The sequence below is a fragment of the Theobroma umbraticum genome, unplaced genomic scaffold (assembly GCF_002168275.2).
Source record: "Theobroma umbraticum cultivar Fairchild unplaced genomic scaffold, ASM216827v3 scaffold_30.0, whole genome shotgun sequence".
Lineage (NCBI taxonomy): Eukaryota > Viridiplantae > Streptophyta > Magnoliopsida > Malvales > Malvaceae > Theobroma > Theobroma umbraticum.
The window spans coordinates 5,832,820-5,850,366 of NW_018397254.1; the positions used below are offsets into that span (position 1 = coordinate 5,832,820).

A 17,547-nucleotide genomic window follows, 5' to 3' on the forward strand; every position below is an offset into this window, starting at 1 on the left:
CTGTACTCATGCTTCAACCCAAAACGCTGTGAGCTTGCGACTGCATAGCCCATTATGGCTGAATAAACCGAGATAATGTTTGGTTCGAGGGTTGCTAGAAGTTGCTATTTTTTTTTTTTGATAACACTTAAAATAATTTAAAAATTTTATTTTATTTTATATCAAATCATGAATTATATTTTTATAATTTATTAAATATTATTTGTAATTTTATATTAGTTAATATATTAAAATATTATAATAAATAATAATATGATGTCATAATCACATGATATTTTTATGTTTTAAAATTAATTATTTTCAATTATAAAAATTTATTTAATTTAAAATAATTATACATAAAATTGAATAATCATAATAAAAAATTATTTAAAAATTATAAATAATTTATGAATATTTTTTAAAATATTATTATCTTTTTAATTAAATTTTACCAGACCATTTGAATGATTTTTTTGTGATTCTCATCAACATGTTTCGATTACTTACTGTCATTGATGTTTCACGATAAACATGAAGAAATGATTATATTATAATTTTAACATTTCTTTCTGATTTAAATTTTAGGTACGTGAATTGTTTATTAAACCATTTAACTTGAAATAAAGGAGGTGAGAGTATACACATCATATTGTACGTATGAACAAAAACCATGCTTGCATTTGTTCACTAACAAAATTAGCGGGATGTTCCCAATGAAGAAAGGAAGACAAAACTAAAAGATTGATTTTAGCCCAGGACCAGCTTATTGTCCACGTGTCTGCCAGGAAATGACGTCACATCCAGTCCGACCGTTAGCCAATTGTCTTGGGCTACAAGTTTTTAAGAATGGACGATGCACAAGTAGTCTTACACGTGTCAACAAAAGACGGACCTTGCGCATCCCGGATATCTCTCATGCTAATTTGTTCGACCCCACCGAATATCAAAAAATCCTTTAACCAGCGACCAACGCGCAATACGCGCCCGTCAAGACTTCATCCGACCGTCCAGTAGGGCGGTTCGTTTCCTTTTCCTGCTTACGTGTCGATCAGGGAGAGCATCACGGACGGCGCTGCGGGTTTATATTTCACATTTTATACTACTCACTCCACTCAACGGTCCGACGGTACTTCCTCTGCTCTACGAAGTCGAATACGGGAATCTTTTCACTTTCCCGTCTTTTCTGTCTCTGTCTCAGTCTCTCTAGAAAAACCCTAACTCCCCTACGGGTCTCTATCTAAACCTTCAAGAAGAAAACCTCAATGCAGCGTCAGTTTAACGCCATGGAAGATGGGTTTCATCGTAGGGCTTCGAAGAGGCCGTTGGTTTTGGAAGATGAAGATGATGCTGATGGTTCTTACGAAGTTTACCGCTTCAAAGTCCTGTTACCGAACGGGACTAGCGTGGAGTTGTCTTTAAAGGACCAAAAGCCTGAAATCTCGTTTGAGGATTTTATCGACCTGATCAGGGTCGAGTATGATTATATCGTTAGAAGCCAGCGTCAGTCGGTTAAACGAAAAAGAATGATAAATTGGAAGAGTGAAAAGTTATATCTTGAAGGTGACATGGGCGGTAAAATAATGAGTCGGATCAAGTTGGGGCATTTTAAGCCCCTGAAGTGTCACATTCTACGCCTTCATGTGAGTATTTTAGTTGCCAAGTTGTTTATGCAGTTTTGTTTTGCTAAAGAAAAATGTCTTAAGGACATGACACAACAAAAACATGTTTTTAAACCCATACTTATTTGTTGTTGTTAACATAATCAGGATGGTTCTGGAGAGGTTGCCAATACTTACGAGGTAGTGTCTTCTCCATCGTTCTCTCTCTTCTTTCTTCGGGAGAATTTTTTTGCACATTGTTTGTTTATTTTCTTTGTTGATAGTTGTAAGCCTGTCTTGCATCTCTGTAAAACCGGATGGCTTTTACTATCAAACCATATTTACTTTTGCGATCAATTTTCTTGGACAGAATATGTGGGATTTGACACCGGATACGGATTTGTTAATGGAGTTACCAGAAGAATACTCTTTTGAAACTGCTCTTGCAGATTTGATTGTAAGCTTCATCATGAGATTCTGGAATTTGTTTTACCCTTAATTTGTTGTTTTGCATAGGCGCTTTTACTCTTCTACTCGTTTAACAGGACAATTCCTTGCAAGCAGTATGGTTGAATGGTAAAAACGAGAGGAGATTGATAAGGTTTGAATTTACTCGTGAAATGTGATGATTTATTTATGATGACCATTTCCATTGCTGCATGCTTATTCTATATAGGGTATGGTTTTTTTTTTGTTGGGCTGGAATTTATTCTATAATGAAATGTAAATTAAGTTCAAACAGTAAATTGGCCGTATAGTGAAAATGAATTAAAATTTGATTGAATATGTTACTATCTGAAATTAATGATCATGGCCATTTACAGTAGCTTTAGAAGTTTTGTTTATTTACACTCTAAAAGTTGTAGATTTACGTGTTTTTGCTAGTTCCAAACAATTTTGTTGATATTTGATGTGGTTCAGAACTTATTTGAAATTTGTCTTGTTCAAACATTGAATTTTTTTATATTATGTCGGATCTTCCTAATAGCATGTCTGTTTGAAATCTGTTGTATTCTACCATTACAATTATCATATAAAGCCATTTTTCTGTGGTTTCTTTATGTGTTCGTGTATCATGTGCATGCGTGTGTTGCTTTTTCTGCTTATAACTAATTCAACCTTCCTTTTATACTTATTTCTACATCATAAAATGTTTGCATCATATGGTACTTTAGATGGCCATCTTAATATTTTTGCAGTGTGAATGTTCTTGAGAATAAAATCTCAATTTTTGACTCTGGGCCTGGAATGGACAGCAGTGATGAAAACTCTATTGTTAAGTGGTATGCTATACAAATTCTTCTTGCTTTTCTTAATTTTTAAGTATACGTTGTATTAACATATCCTTAGGGTATGTAATTAGATTCAGTGATGTATTCTAATGCTTGAGTTTTTGGGCAGATTTTAGATGTCTTGTTCGTTGCCCCAGCCAAGCAAAAAAAAACAAAAAAACCCAAAAGATTCCTTGAACTTGGGAAGGAAAAAACTTTTAGTAGCCAATAACTGAGTTTGCAATGATTCATTCATAATTTAACTTTCCGTCTTAACTTGTTTATTTATCAGTGGGATGTATTTGGAAGGAAACTTGCACTGGTTACTTCTATAAGGAGTTTCTAAAATTTAATAATTGATATTGTACGGATGTTTAAGATAATTTCTACTGTCTAAAGAGAGAAAAAAGAAAGAAGATAAGAACAAGGCTGACCCCAAAAAGAATGATATTTAGTTTTTCAATTTTAGCTCTAAATTGATAGTTTGCTCCTGGTTTTTAAAAATTTTCTTTGCAATTTTTTTAATCATATTTTATTTTTAGCATATTGCAAATGAACTTCTTAAAATGTTGGGAGTGTAGTGACATAGTGCATAATTTTTTATCATGCAAATTTAGAAAAAAATTTGATTCAGACTTGCCCGTATTTCACATAAATTTCTATTACTGTCTGTGTTTCTCAATTATCAATTTTTTAAAGGTTTGCTAATGGAAATATGCTTATTCTGCTCATTTATTTAGGGGAAAGATGGGTGCCTCTCTAAACAGATTATCTAAAGTACAGGCAATTGGGTGCAAACCTCCATACTTAATGGTAAAAATTTTTGTGTAATTCTGTTGCGCTTTCTTTTGGTTGTATGTGTTAGTATCTCCAAATGAAATGCACGTACTTGGACTTTGTTCCTTTTTCTTCATGCTCTCAGTTGGTATCATTGTCTATTTTATCCATGCATGACGCCTGAAAAAAAGAAGAGATCTCTATGGCGGTTAGTTTTACCCCTTACCATATTTTATGGGGAGTTTATGTTTTTCTCCATTTTAATGTCAACTCTGCACTATGAAGGATGGCAATAATTCACTTCTCTTTATATGATCTCTGAATTTGTTAGTTAGAAGTGCTTTTCTGTGACAATACAGCCCTTTTTTGGCATGTTCGGATATGGAGGACCTATTGCATCTATGCATCTAGGGAGGTATGAGCTATTTGAAAAATTGATCATGGCCCTACCCCATTTTTTTTCTGATAATTGAATCATGATATAATAGATTTTCATGGTTTTTTTTTTCTTCTCATATAGCTGCGCTATAGTTTCTTCCAAGACAAAAGAGTCCAAGAAAGTTTACACATTACATATTGCGAGAGAGGCTTTACTCAACAATTCTAATCCTGAACGTTCTTGGAGGGTAAGCAAGTTCTCTGAGCTCTAATCTCCCTGAAGAATTAATTCTTTGTGCAATATTTCTATCTATATTGTTTTAGAAAATTACAGTATTAATATCTAGAAAGTTTCTCATACTTTTGTTGCATTATTGTTATTATATTTTCTTTTTACTTTAGACTGATGGTGGCATCAGGGATGCTTCAGAAGATGAAATTGAGAAATCGCCTCATCAGAGCTTTACAAAGGTTTACTCTGCTGCAGAGTCCTTACACTTGGTGTATTGTTGTTTCCAGGGCTAGATCCTTAAACCATGAGCCCATGTTCCTCATTTTTCATATTAGAGGTTATGTGCATGTGGTGAATTTCTTTGTTTCCTATTTCCATTTGTCTTGATCTTCTATTGCATTTTTTTGCTGGGATAAAGAATTTGGTGCTTATTAGGATGTAACAGTCAAGTATATTATTTCTCATAGTTTCTGTTCTATTCTGCCTGCTTATTTTTGGAAATTTTGCCTGTTGTCCATTTCTCAGTATGTGTAACATTAAATTGTCCTGGACATGTGTAACTGGTTTACACTCTGCAACTTTACGTCATTACATAGGCAGAATGGATGGTAATTTTCAGGGGAAGACATGGTCAGCATAGAGTTGGTAACTTTTAGGAAAAGGCATGGTCTGCAATTAGTTGGAAATGTTATTTAAGATTTGCAGGTGGTTTTTATAAGTTCTTTGAGGAGTTTACAGCCTCTTTTCCATGAGCTATAACCACATTTGAAAGTTCTTTGTAGCTTGGATCAATATCTTGAAAATCCCCGTTCTATTTATGCTGAAGATTTTTCACTGAAAATTTGTGCTGTGATTTGTTGACGTTAATGGCTAAATTGTACAAAGATTTCTGGCAATTAGTTGCTCTGTTTGTGACTCGTATGCTTAACATTTACACAAATATTGTAGTGTGCCTTATTTTTTCTTTGAAAAGATTTATGGTATCATTGTGCATTACTTGGGCTTTCTGTTTATCCTGTTCGTAACTGTCATTTTAGTTAGGTGACGTGTTTTGCTTTAATTTGTCTGAGTTCATATATTAGATTTTAATAGTTTCATTCTTTGAAATACTTTACAGGTGGAGATATTAAAGCCTAAACCAAAAAACTTGGACATTTTTAAACTCCAATGCAAGCTTAAGGACATCTACTTTCCATATATTCAGGTGTGAGTTTAATCTTTTAAGTCCATTATAACTAGGTAATCTGTGAAAGTTGTAATATGGAGTTGTTGAATGGGAGGAATCAATCATGTCACAGGTGGCATGATTCCCCTTCCCCTATGGTATCTTATTAGTAACCTTATTTGGGATTTATATGGTGATGCACTATTTCTTTGTTTTTTTTTCTTTGCAAATCTACGTGGTTGCTACTTTGTGAATGCTGTATGTATGTCACAGAGCTAAACTATTCCTATTTTTTGCATTTATTCTTTTTTGTATGTTTTCTGCTCCTAATTTGATGGGCCTGTCAGGTGTCTGCATTTAAAGTTTTGATTATGGTTTACTAGTTCACAAGAATTGAAGAATTTGTTTGTCATTTAACTAAGAGTGGATTCTGGGAGATCTTTTCCCTTCATAAACCTTTTCTTCATTTATTCTTTTTTGAATATGGCTTCCTAGCAGACCAAGTATGTGCAAAGTCGTGTCTGCTAATTCAGTTTCTTGGTCCGGACGCCATGTTGGTCTGGATATTTGAACGATTGAGTAATAAGTTCCTCGTAGTGAGTTCTGGGTTCTATTCAAATCAAAATAATGGGCACTATTCTTTGTCTATTAGGCATTTATAACAATTACATTTGGGCTTATTTGTTGGACTGCTTGTGTATGTGTCATGGGCTCACATTTCTAATGCAAAAAACATGTTTATTAGGTGGAGGGAGACCTTCACTTAAAAGCCCGAGATCCACCTCTTTTTTTACTGATGTGAGATTGGTTACATTCTATCCCATCCAATTGTGCAACACTCTTGTTGCACCTCGACTAAGGTATCTCTCATCAGCGGGTTCCACATCAGTGAAGAGTTGAGTAAGTTTTGATATTACTTGTCATTAGCCTTCCCTTCCAACTCAATAGACATGCTTATTAGGTGGAGGAAGGCCTTTACTTATAAGGACAAAACCATCTTTTGTTAATGTGGGATCTGTGACATATGCATATATATCTTCATGTGCTTTTCTATGATGCTTTATGTTGAAATATACCTTTCAACTTCAAAGCATTGAGTTGAATTTCACTTTCTTCTATATATTATTGTTTAGTTGTAACTTTTTAATTTCTGGAAATGTATTTTCTGTGTGTTTTGCATTTCTATTATCCAATCAACTTTGTAATTATACTAGAATCCTAATTGGTTCATATACATTACTTTGTTGGCCTGCAGTGTGATGAGTTGTCCAAAGCTGGCAGGACTATTACACCTGTTGAGTTCCAGGTTTATCTTATCATTGCTGTATGATTTGTGTCGTTTACAGTTCACTTTAAATATTGAAATGGAATATAAATTGCTGGAGGGAGAATACTTATGCAAGGATGTAATTACTGTATGAGGAAACTTTTTGTCAAAAAATAAAAGAATGATGATATGTTCCTTTTGTTATCTGAATATCCATACTCATCTTATGTTAATCTCCTAGATATTAATTTGGACATGCTTTTTTCCTTTTCTCCTTATTGTTGATTGGTTGGTAACCTTTTAACAAATTTCGGGAGTGTTGAAGGAAATTGCTGCTGTTCAGGTTAATGGTGTTGATTTGACTGAAATTGAAGGTGGCGAAGCTGCAATCACCAACTTGCTTTCTTGCAATGGTCCTGAATTTAGTATACTGCTTCACTTTTCCCTTAGAAGGGAGAATGTTGCAACCAAAGGTTCTGATAGTCGTCATGTCTTGCTATTTACTGCTTTTATCAATGGCAATCTTGCTGTCAATGGAAGAGCAATGGTTTTTTGTTTAGTTTTAAGTTGCTGAGGTTTTATATTTGCCAGGTTCAAAGGCTTCTCAAGAGGCAAATGCTCGCCTCAAGTGTATTTATTTTCCCATACGTCAGGTATTGGATTATTTGTTTAGCTTTTCTATTTAGACTTTGTGGAAGAATATAAAATCATAGTTTACAGGGGAAAGAGAATATTGAGAGGATTTTGGAGAGGTTGGATGCTGAAGGATGTGGAGTTAGAGAAAACTATGAGAATTTTAGTCGTGTCTCAATTCGACGTCTTGGTCGTTTACTTCCAGATGCTCGTTGGGTTAGTTTCCTATTAAGCTTATGAATATAATGTGGTTTTTCGTATGTCATATTTGGTAAGTGGCATCATCTTAAAGAATTAGGCATTTTGTAAAACAGATACTAATTTATGATTTATAGTATTAGGCAAATGTTGCTTTTGTCTTGTGCATGTTTATAAAACGACTTGTTAATTATTTATCTTACCATCCAAAATTCTGATCTGAGTTTTAACTCTTTGGATGAATTCCATTTTGGCTGAAAGGTATGTCGATTTTTTCTCTTTCTAAATAAGGAAGTTGCCTTTTAACAGATGCACTTGCAATGTCGTCTCCAATTGAATTCTATTTGGAAAAATGTCCTTCATGGTTATTTCACTTTTTGTGTACGCTATTTTGGTGTTATGCTGGGTGGCATTGTACCCAAGACTCTTAGCTTAGCCTCTCTATAGATGACTGCCTAAGCTGAATTGAAAAATACATGTACATTTGAAGGCTTAAAAAGGAAATGTTTGGGGACACTCTAGAAAGAAAAGGATGTGATGGTCATTTAAGTGTGCAGATTCTAGTTGTAATTGTCAAAATTACCTTAAGATATCCGAGGATAGGGTTCTATCACTCTCTTCCTAGGTTTTTACCTTAACTTTCACCATTTATTTGTGCATCTGGACCAATGTTAATTGGTTTGCCATAATTTCATATACATTAATGCTTCAGTGTGGTGTGCTGCTTGGTGGGGAACCCCAAGATTTTTTTTTTTTGAAAAGTGTGAATCTGTTTCATTACAGGCTTTGCTTCCTTTTATGGATTTGAGGCAGCGCAAGGGGGATAAGTCCCACTTATTGAAAAGATGTTGCTTGAGGGTTAAATGCTCTGTTGGTAGTGTGGTTCAAAATTTATGAGAGTATATATTTATATATACTTGCAATGTTTCTTATTTTCCGTAAAAACAATATGATTCAAGAAGACTCGTTTTCGGTTGCAGAGACTGATGCTGGCTTCAATCCAACGCCATCGAAGGTAGGCTACTTTGTGCGTTCTACTTTTTTCTTTATAAGGATGGTTCTTGTATTTGCCATTGCTTACTGTTATGTCAATATTTACTTTTCTTTTGGAAGTTAAGTTGTCAGGTGGCTTGCTTCTAAGTGTTAGAGATAGTATTTTGATTTCTTGATGCAATTCCTGGCGTCCTGCTATGTATATGTTGGAATAATAGTCTTATGTGCGAAGATGTGTACGCGTGTTGCATTTTGTTATGTGGTGAGAATTACTTGTCAAGTGGTTGGTGGTACTGTACAGGATCAGTTAGAGCAATGATGGAAAATATGCTATAACACAGCTCTATGATGTCATTATTGTTGTCTTGAGAACCATTTTACAAGTTCTTTTGGTTTGGAGCTTATTCATTAAGGTGGTTTTAAGGCACTTTTCCTTGTTCAAGGGCGAAGTTTTAGTTAAAATTTGCTTCAACCCCTATTTGCCGCAAGCAGTTCCAAAAATCTCTGCTCAAAGATGAAGGGCACTCACACAAAATATGTTGCCTTAGTATATATGGTTGTGCACAACCAACGTTCTTATGATAATTGACAAAAGAGTGTATAAAGAGCCAAAGTAACTTAATCAAATTGATTGATTGGACTAGTTTAAATAACGATATGTATATGTTGTTTATCTCTACAGACTGATTTGGCGCACCATAATCCTTTTTCCATTGCTCTAAAGAACTTTGGCAGTAGGCATGTAGAGAAAGAAAAAGGTGAACTTTGTTTTTGGTTGGGGTCCATGTCAGATATGGGATTTTATACTTATTTTACATTTGTTTTAATCCAATATTTTGATTCTGTAGATGTTGATGTTGAAATTTATAGAGGCGGTAAACAGTTAACCTTTCTACAACTGGAAAGGGAGTATCAGGATTGGCTTCTTCTAATGCATGACTGTTATGATGAAGAAATCGTGTCTGGTGAGGATCAGCCAGTTCTTCTTGTTGGTCCCTTGAACAAGAAGGCCCTAGGAATATCATCTGATGGTAACATTATCTATAAGCAGTTTGATGATATATGCATGTTTGATAATTTTTTATATTTTCAACCTCATAAGTTTGGTTTAGATAAAATTTGTTAAATCAGGTTTGGTCTGTATCTGTTCTTTAATTTGCTTCTTTCCATCGTGTTTTGGCTGATATTACCTACTCATAATATTGCCTCTTTTCAACTTGCAGTTATAAGGGTTCATAAAATTCTTAAGAGAAAAGGAGTATTGTGGAAAAGTGGCCAGAGAATCAAAGTTCTTAAGGGTGCATGTGCAGGGTTTCATAAGAACAATGTTTATGCTACATTAGAATATGTTTTGATTGAAGGATTTCAGGGGGATTTTGGTGGTAAGCAGTATATTTAAACACAAGGAAGTTCAATCTACCAGTATCTTTAACGTAATTATTGCATTTATACATCTCTATATGCTGGTGACATGTCTGATTTTTTCATTAATCTGTTTTATACAGGAGAAGCTCGGATTATATGCAGGTGACCTGCCTGTGCATCTGCTTTTTAAGTTTCTTGTAGTTTTAGGTGTTTTTTTTCTTTTGAAGTTTTTGGTGTTAATTCCTCATTGTTTACTTGTATACGTATGTTTTTCATTTTTGAAATGGAAGGCCACTAGGTCTATCGAATGGTTCTATTCTTTCTGTAAAGGATGGAAATGCCAGCTTTGATATTCGCAGTTCATTATCTCTTCCAGTTAGTGTGATTGATTCTGGAAAGGTTAGCTTTTATTGTTTGATCCTATATTGCTATGAGATCTCCCCCTTGGCAGCTGCTTCATATGTTTGCATAACATGGTGAATTCTGAGCCATTTGCAGTGCCTAGCTATTGATGATACTGATTGGGATTGTCAACTTGAGAAACAATGTCAGAAGGCTCCCTTGAGAATTGACTTGCTGGATGCGAAACAGTGTCAAGAATTGGAGGTTGATGGGGTTGGTGAATTTTTATGTACTCATAATAGAACTGTCAAATAATTTTGGCATTGTCTCAACAGAATGTATAGCCTTAAAGATTGCAATGTCAACATCAACTTGCATGTGTGTGATATTCAACAAACAATCTTCTATCTTCTTGAGGAATCAATTGGATAATCATTATTTTTTTCTTCTCCCTGGTTCTATTAGTTCAAGCATCTTCACTATGACTTATTTCGATAATACTGGTTTCTTGTCTTAGGCATTGCCAGCTGATGCCACAGTACATGCTGGACTAGTTCCACCAAAGGAAATTGTGGCTGTCCTTCGTCCAAGGAGTTTTGGTTCGTCTAGTGCTTCAAATGACTTGGAGCAGAAGGACATTCTGAAGATTAATTTAGAGATGTCAATGGAAGTCAATTTTAGAAGAACCAAGAACCATCAAGATGTTAAACATATTTACTCAGGCCGAATTACACCTTCGTCCTGTAAAGGGTTTAATGGCTTGTACGTATTCCCACTTGGGTGCAAGTTCCCACGCTTGTTTCAAGAAGCAGGCATATATACCTTTTTATTCTCTGTTGTGAGTAATTCAAAGACCTCTTTATTTCTTGTTTCCTACTTTTATTTGTATAATCTCCTATGTTTTGAAATTCTTGTGATCATGCAATCTAATGGAAGCTCACATTCATTAGGAACATTCAGGTTGTAAGAATTGCAAGAAAATACTGCTGGTAGTGCCTTCGCGTAAGGTTGGGAAGTGGCAGCTTCTGAGTGATGGAAAGATTCCATCATATAATGTGAGGTAGGAACTTGAGGATATTTGTTGCGGATTTGCTGTTCAATGAACTCCCTACCAAATTAAGTTAAATGTGTTAGGAATATAATTCTTTCTAGAAGTACATTGTGTTCTGGCACCACTTAGGAGTTCAAGTTTTGAATTGGATCGGCATCAGATTTGTTTTCTGTAATATTAATTTTTCATGACAGAAAATATATTCAGCTTTTTTTTTTTACCTTATTTACTCTATGGTCATTGGACAGGGTCGGTTCATGTTTTCCATTTATCGCTATTGCATGCTATGACATATATGACAATCGGATGCCATTTTCCTCCATTCCTAACTTCAAGATCAAGCTTATTATGAATGAAGGTATGCTAGTTGATGTGACCAAGATGAAGCCATTCCTTTCTTCCGATAACTTGGTCCTTAATATTGAGGTATGTATCTTTTATGAAATTTATTTCCCCTTAAAAGACTTAGATGTCTATGCCTCGAAATATGGAAGTCATTTTCTGTGCATCCACTCTTCTTTTGGTTTTTCTTAATGCTGCAGGATGTCATGATTGAAAGTAATGAGTTGGACTCAATGAGGCCTCATTATGCAGCCACCTTGGTGATATATTCAAAAGATGAGTCGGTGTCAATTTCTGTTGAATGTCAAGGTGCTCTGCTGTATATTTGTCATCTGCATGTAAAAGCAGTACTAGAGAAACAAATTTTTATTTGATTTATGGTACAATGTTCTGAGTGTTTATCATGTTGAATTATTTTTTGCACATATCAGTTACCCCTGGAGCTTTACGGAATGTCAAAGCCTGTCCAGAAGTTCTTGGAAACCAATTACTGCCAGGCGTCATAATTGAGCAGCTCGTACTAGAGGTGCAACTCTTTCATCATTCTGACGCCCTAGATTTGCATTAGTTATGATTTTCCTCTTTTGATGAGTTGTTTGGTTCTGCATACAGAGGGTGAGCCTCGTTTTATTTGCCATGTTATTAAAAGAAAGTAGTTGACTCATTCTTTTTGCCTAAGCATTTGTGAATCAATGTGTGGTTGTCCAGTTCAAGCTCTCAAGGATGTTATTTTTGTTGAATTGTTCACTTATGTATATTTCTGTTGCTCGATATTACATTATGAGCTGAGCAATTATCATCAATAATTGATAATTGATGTGGCAGAATCTTTCGTAGAGCTTTACAATTCAGTTGTTGTAATTCTCTTACTTTCCCCTTCCCGTTTGTCTGTGTTATTTTTTTAGTAAATGCATTAGTTCAGATAAACCTAAAAGTGAAAAAATAACATTGGCTCTCCAAAACATTTTTGATTTGAAGTGCAAAACTTTCCACTGCTTTTAATGCATCCCAATATTTTTATCACTTGTAGCATGCCTGCCATCAAATGAAAAAGCTACATAGGATGCATCCCAAATTTATTATTTACCAAACTGAAAGGTATAATGAAAAGGGCATCCTTACATAACATAGAGTTTTTCCTTTTGATGGATGCTATGAAGTGTTATATTTTGTTAAATGTTCCTGTATTTTCTTTCTAATGTGAAAAGTTATTTGAATTAAAATATGTCAAACAGATTGTTCCATTGTTTTCTTTGCTGTAGATAGGTTTTGTATTCTCATTCATTAATCATTTTAATCTTTGTGTTGAATACATCTCACAAAATACCATCCATTGGTAAAACCATTTGGCAATGTTTGGCGTGTAATCCAAATTAAGCTATCTCCAATTGGTATTATGGCCTGCACTATATTTCATTCTTTTTCAGATTTGTTTTGCTGAAATGTGAATTTACCTTGACCTGTAATTGTGCTTTTTTAAAAAAAAATAAATCCCATCATTTGTTAACTCAATACTTTACATGGGTAAAAGTTATATACTGGATATTAAGTTGTAATATTTGAAATATCTTGAGTATCTGGCACATGGAAGCACATTATGAGTAGCTCTGAACTAGTAGCTTCATGTCACTAGTGAAGCCAGTGTAAATATCAAACAGGGCATAAGATTGTGATATGAGCTTGTAGATTACCTGTTAATGATGAAATATTACTAACATGATAATTTATTTGCCTCAGATGTTTGATGCATATGGCAATCATGTTGCAGAGGGTGCGGAAGTTCTGTTCCACTTGGATGGATTTGTTATCCAAGGACATCTAGGCTCAAAGTATAAGGTTAGGTTCTTTAAAACATTATATGCCTGTACTCTATGAAGAAACAACATTGCAAAATCTATTTGACATTCAGCAAAGTTTGAAGTTATCTTCCTCGGTATGGTATTAGGTGGAAGAGAATGTCATAATTCTTATTTTTCAGATGATGCTCTCTGAGCATGATGGTGATAGTTGGTGGTCAAGATTAAGGCTTCAATTGTTGAGATCTAAGCATGGTGGTGTTCAATATATAATGTGCAATCTGACAGCAGTTTTCCAAATGTAGGTGGATGACCATGGATGCGTTGACCTTGGGGGCCTATTGAAAGTAACTGCAGGTTATGGAAAACCAGGTATATAACTTTAGGCTTCAGCTAACTGGTCTTTCCTGGTAAAGTGGTTCATTATGATACAAATTTCCTTGCAATATTTATGACTAAATTGTATTGGTCATTCATAGTTTTCAGTTAGTTTTTCCAGATTGTTGTAGATAGTGTTTTTTCAATACTCACCACATCCTATAGGACTCAATGTTAATGATCCTTACAGAGGTTGCAAATGGCCAAAATTTAAGTATTGACTATACATCTGTGGGCTCTAATTCATTTATTTGGTGTGCGTGTGTGTGATTATCCGGTCATCCACCATTGCAAAGATTAGACATGATTCCAAGACAAAGTTAATCGATGATACTTAAGAAAAGAAAAGGTTATTCTGAAGGTAGCTAATCTTTTTAATTCTTATTCATTTATGGAAGCAGCTTTAGCTTATTCTTTCACATTCACAATTTATAGTTGGCCCAAACCTTGGACTAACATGTAAAGTTGCAATTGCTTTCTGTGACGTAAGGTGGATGGGTGTAGTGTTGTTGGGCAAATCTGGCAAAATGTTACATTATGCATCCTACATGTCTTCAGGGATTGACGAAGATTCTTGTGAAATGCATACTCATTAACCAGCCATAACCTAGAAGCATAATTTTAAGTTGGTGAGCTATAAATTTTATTCTTTCATACTTGATTGTTTCGCACATGCTTTCTTCTGCAGTATCTCTCTCTGTTTTACATGACGATGAAGTAGTTTTCAAGCGAGAGTTTCAAACCGAGAAAAGGGAACTAAGAATTGCATCAGTGGTTAGTATCTGTTTGCTTCTGTTTCAGTCTCATCTTTCAGACTTATCACTCAAATTTCTCTCACCTTTTCTGTTACTATTATATGTGTACTCAGGTACCTGAGCATTGCATTGCTGGCTCTATGCTGGAAGATTTAGCTTTTGAAGTTGTAGACTCCCAAGGTGTCGTTGATGAAACTTTTCATGATGATGAAAAGCATGGCCAATCCCATAGACTCATAGTTAACTCAGAATCATTCGAAACATGTGGTTCTATATGCTATGCATTCAGTCATGGCTGCTGCATCGTCACTTCAATTCCCCTTCCTGAAATTGAAGGGTCATTTTGCTTCATAGCTTTTCATTCTCGTTACACAGATCTGTATCTCAATGTCAAGGTTGTAAGTTGTAATGATCTTGTGTCTATTTCGAGATTACCAGTTCAACATCAAAATGCTGATTTCATTGTGCAGGTTTCTCTTGTGTGTTCTCGGAAAGTTGAGTCTGATGAGATTGAGTCCCCCTCAGATCAGAAGGTCTTGTTCCTGCAGAAGTCACAATCTGTCAAGGATGTAGGAAGTCTACTTTCCCTAGTGAAATATGACAAGGTAAGGCTACTGTTTTCAAATGTGCATATTTCTCCATAGAACTGCAGTTTAATTTTAAAGTGGATTGTTTTTTAAATTTTAACACAGGAACTAAAGGATGAAGCGTGCAAATACGGTGAGCGCATTGCAAAATGGGAACATCTGCTGGAAACTCTTGATTGTAGGAAGACAAGCACTGAGCGATGTGTGTCTGGGTTGCAAGGTTGTTTACAAAGTCTTACTGTTCTTTTTTTTTTTTTTTTTCAAAATTCGACATCAGCGGTTATAAAATAACATGATTGTTGACGATGATAATGCTTGATGGATGAAATAGAAATTAGTTTTCTTTTTATTTTGTCTATTTAAGTTAATGGCGTAGTTATTTAACATCTGCATCGTTCTCTGAAACTTCCTCTTAAATTTAAATGTATTGATAGCATGGTGAAATGTTTATCTTGTCTTCAATGGTTCAACTTATCCCATAGCAAGAGAATAAAAAAAGAAGGAAACTCTGTTGTTGTGTTATAGAATGTTCAATTTAATTTTTAGTTTAACAATTGGTTTTGGTTCTTGAAAATTTCCATTGACGTGTCAGATTCTCCACTGATGTGTTTGATGTCGTTGTGATAAAGAAAATTTAGTTTTATGCTGCCATTTCTGAAACATAAACATTTGAGGTTTGGAGCTTTAACTTATCATTTTGTTGTCCATTCTACTTGTTACATTGGAAAAGATGCCAAATTAATGAGGTAGTTAACACCAGTAGTTTTTTTATCATAAACTCTTTTGCAGCTTCTCTGGAACCTAATTTAATCGACAATTTGGACTCTTTGTCCACAAAAGAAGAAATGATGATACTGATCAAGGAAAGAGATCATTGTGCGGCTTCTGTTCTCTGCAGTCTTGCTCAAAAACTTCCATTTCAAGAACCACGGATGGATGTTATGGAAGGGTTAGTAGGTGTGGTAGCCCTACTGGGAACAGTTTGTACCAGTAAGCTTAGCAGGTTGTATCTACCTTTCATCTTTAAAGATGTCTATATAAAACAAAATAAGAGATTGGCAGAGTTCTCTGTAACTTTTAGCTTCTCTGGATTTCCTTGGATTTCTCTATTCCAGGATTTTAGCTGAGTACTTGGGTGAAGATCAGATGCTTGCTGTTGTGTGCAAATCCTATACAGCTGCGCGTGCTCTTGAGAGGTATGAGCATAATGGAGAAGTTGATTGGAAACTTGGTCTTCATGCAGAAGCTACTGCACTGGGAAAATCAATAAGTGGCAGATTTCTTGTTATCTGCCTTGAGGATATAAGGTATTGCGTGGAGTTTTACTGTTTATGTTGTCAATGGTTATTGCTACAACTATTCTTATGTAGACACTGAAAATTGAAAGTTTAGTGGTCAATGATGATGAAACATGCAGGCCTTACCCAGGATTGATCGAAGTAAGTGACCCTGAGAGGAAGCTAGTCTTGCCAGATCCTAGGTTACCGACTGGAAACACTCCTCCAGGTTTTATTGGTTATGCGGTTAATATGGTTAACATTGACCATCCTCATTTAGAGAACATGACCACTGCTGGCCATGGTCTGCGGGAGACCCTATTCTACAGACTTTTTAGCAAGCTTCAAGTATATGAAACGAGGGAACATATGGAAAATGCTCGTGCTTGCATAAAACACAGTGCTGTCTCTCTGGATGGAGGAATTCTGAGAAAGAATGGAATTTTATCTCTTGGATACAGGTGTTTATATTTTTTCTCTTCCTCTCTGTGAGTGTTTATATAGGTGCATGTCTTGCATGTGTGTATGTATGGATGTAGAGAACAATGATAGGGATCACAAATACATTAGGGTTTAAATTGGTTGTCTAGAAAATTTGCAAGGAAGACTTGAAGGAGATAGATATTTATGTGGTGCACGACCAAGAACTGGATGCAAATTTTTTATGGTTATGGGCATTTTGGTCAAGTCAACTAGCACAATGATCTGATTTATTGATTTGGCTTTCAGGAATCCTGAAATACATTTTCCAGTTCAGATGCATGTCTCTCCGCAACACAAGGAAATCATGGAGCAACTTAAGAAATTGAAGTTGGAGCTAAGAAGCATCTTACAGCATATAGATAGAATAAGAAAAAATCATGCCAAAGCTTCTAAGAAGTTTAACAAGAGAAAAATGAAGCTGGAGAAGTGCACGGATCGAATGGTTTCCACAATCAAGTATTATCACATGGAATGTGCTTCCGATACACCAAAGAGCGAGGAAGTCCCTCCTATGTGACTCTATTTCTCACCTATGCCTGTATATATGGTTATTTAGTACTGTCTGTTGCTTGGTATATCATTGGTACTTGAGTTCATTCAACTGATGGATTTGCTTAACTGAAACTTTTATAGAGGAAGCTGCTTATGTCCCAAACATCAGAGCTAAACATGTCTGA

At 35.1% G+C, this 17,547-nt stretch overlaps 1 protein-coding gene across 3 annotated transcripts; it reads left to right on the forward strand.

The window, feature by feature from the left end:
- Positions 1-934: 934 nt before the first annotated feature.
- Positions 935-17,387, forward strand: GMI1 (gamma-irradiation and mitomycin c induced 1). Of its 3 annotated transcripts, XM_089782366.1 has the most exons (37): positions 935-1,622; positions 1,749-1,781; positions 1,951-2,037; positions 2,126-2,181; positions 2,780-2,863; positions 3,592-3,664; positions 3,988-4,043; positions 4,149-4,254; positions 4,409-4,477; positions 5,356-5,442; positions 6,659-6,709; positions 7,014-7,143; positions 7,262-7,323; positions 7,391-7,519; positions 8,285-8,375; positions 8,482-8,516; positions 9,177-9,252; positions 9,343-9,525; positions 9,718-9,876; positions 10,000-10,021; positions 10,150-10,258; positions 10,358-10,474; positions 10,719-11,039; positions 11,152-11,261; positions 11,501-11,678; positions 11,795-11,903; positions 12,026-12,120; positions 13,332-13,430; positions 13,696-13,762; positions 14,457-14,542; positions 14,637-14,918; positions 14,994-15,128; positions 15,216-15,330; positions 15,900-16,113; positions 16,226-16,417; positions 16,528-16,848; positions 17,117-17,387. In XM_089782366.1, exons 1-37 carry the CDS (start codon positions 1,245-1,247, stop codon positions 17,385-17,387), a joined length of 4,788 nt encoding a protein of 1,595 aa, XP_089638492.1. In that variant the 5' UTR covers positions 935-1,244. The 3 variants fall into 3 exon arrangements, with proteins under 3 accessions (XP_089638492.1, XP_089638493.1, XP_089638494.1); XM_089782367.1 differs by lacking the exons at positions 935-1,622; positions 1,749-1,781; positions 1,951-2,037; ... (1 more) ...; positions 2,780-2,863; positions 3,592-3,664 and adding an exon at positions 3,774-3,836; XM_089782368.1 differs by lacking the exons at positions 935-1,622; positions 1,749-1,781; positions 1,951-2,037; ... (3 more) ...; positions 3,988-4,043; positions 4,149-4,254 and having other exon boundaries at positions 4,431-4,575.
- Positions 17,388-17,547: the final 160 nt, after the last annotated feature.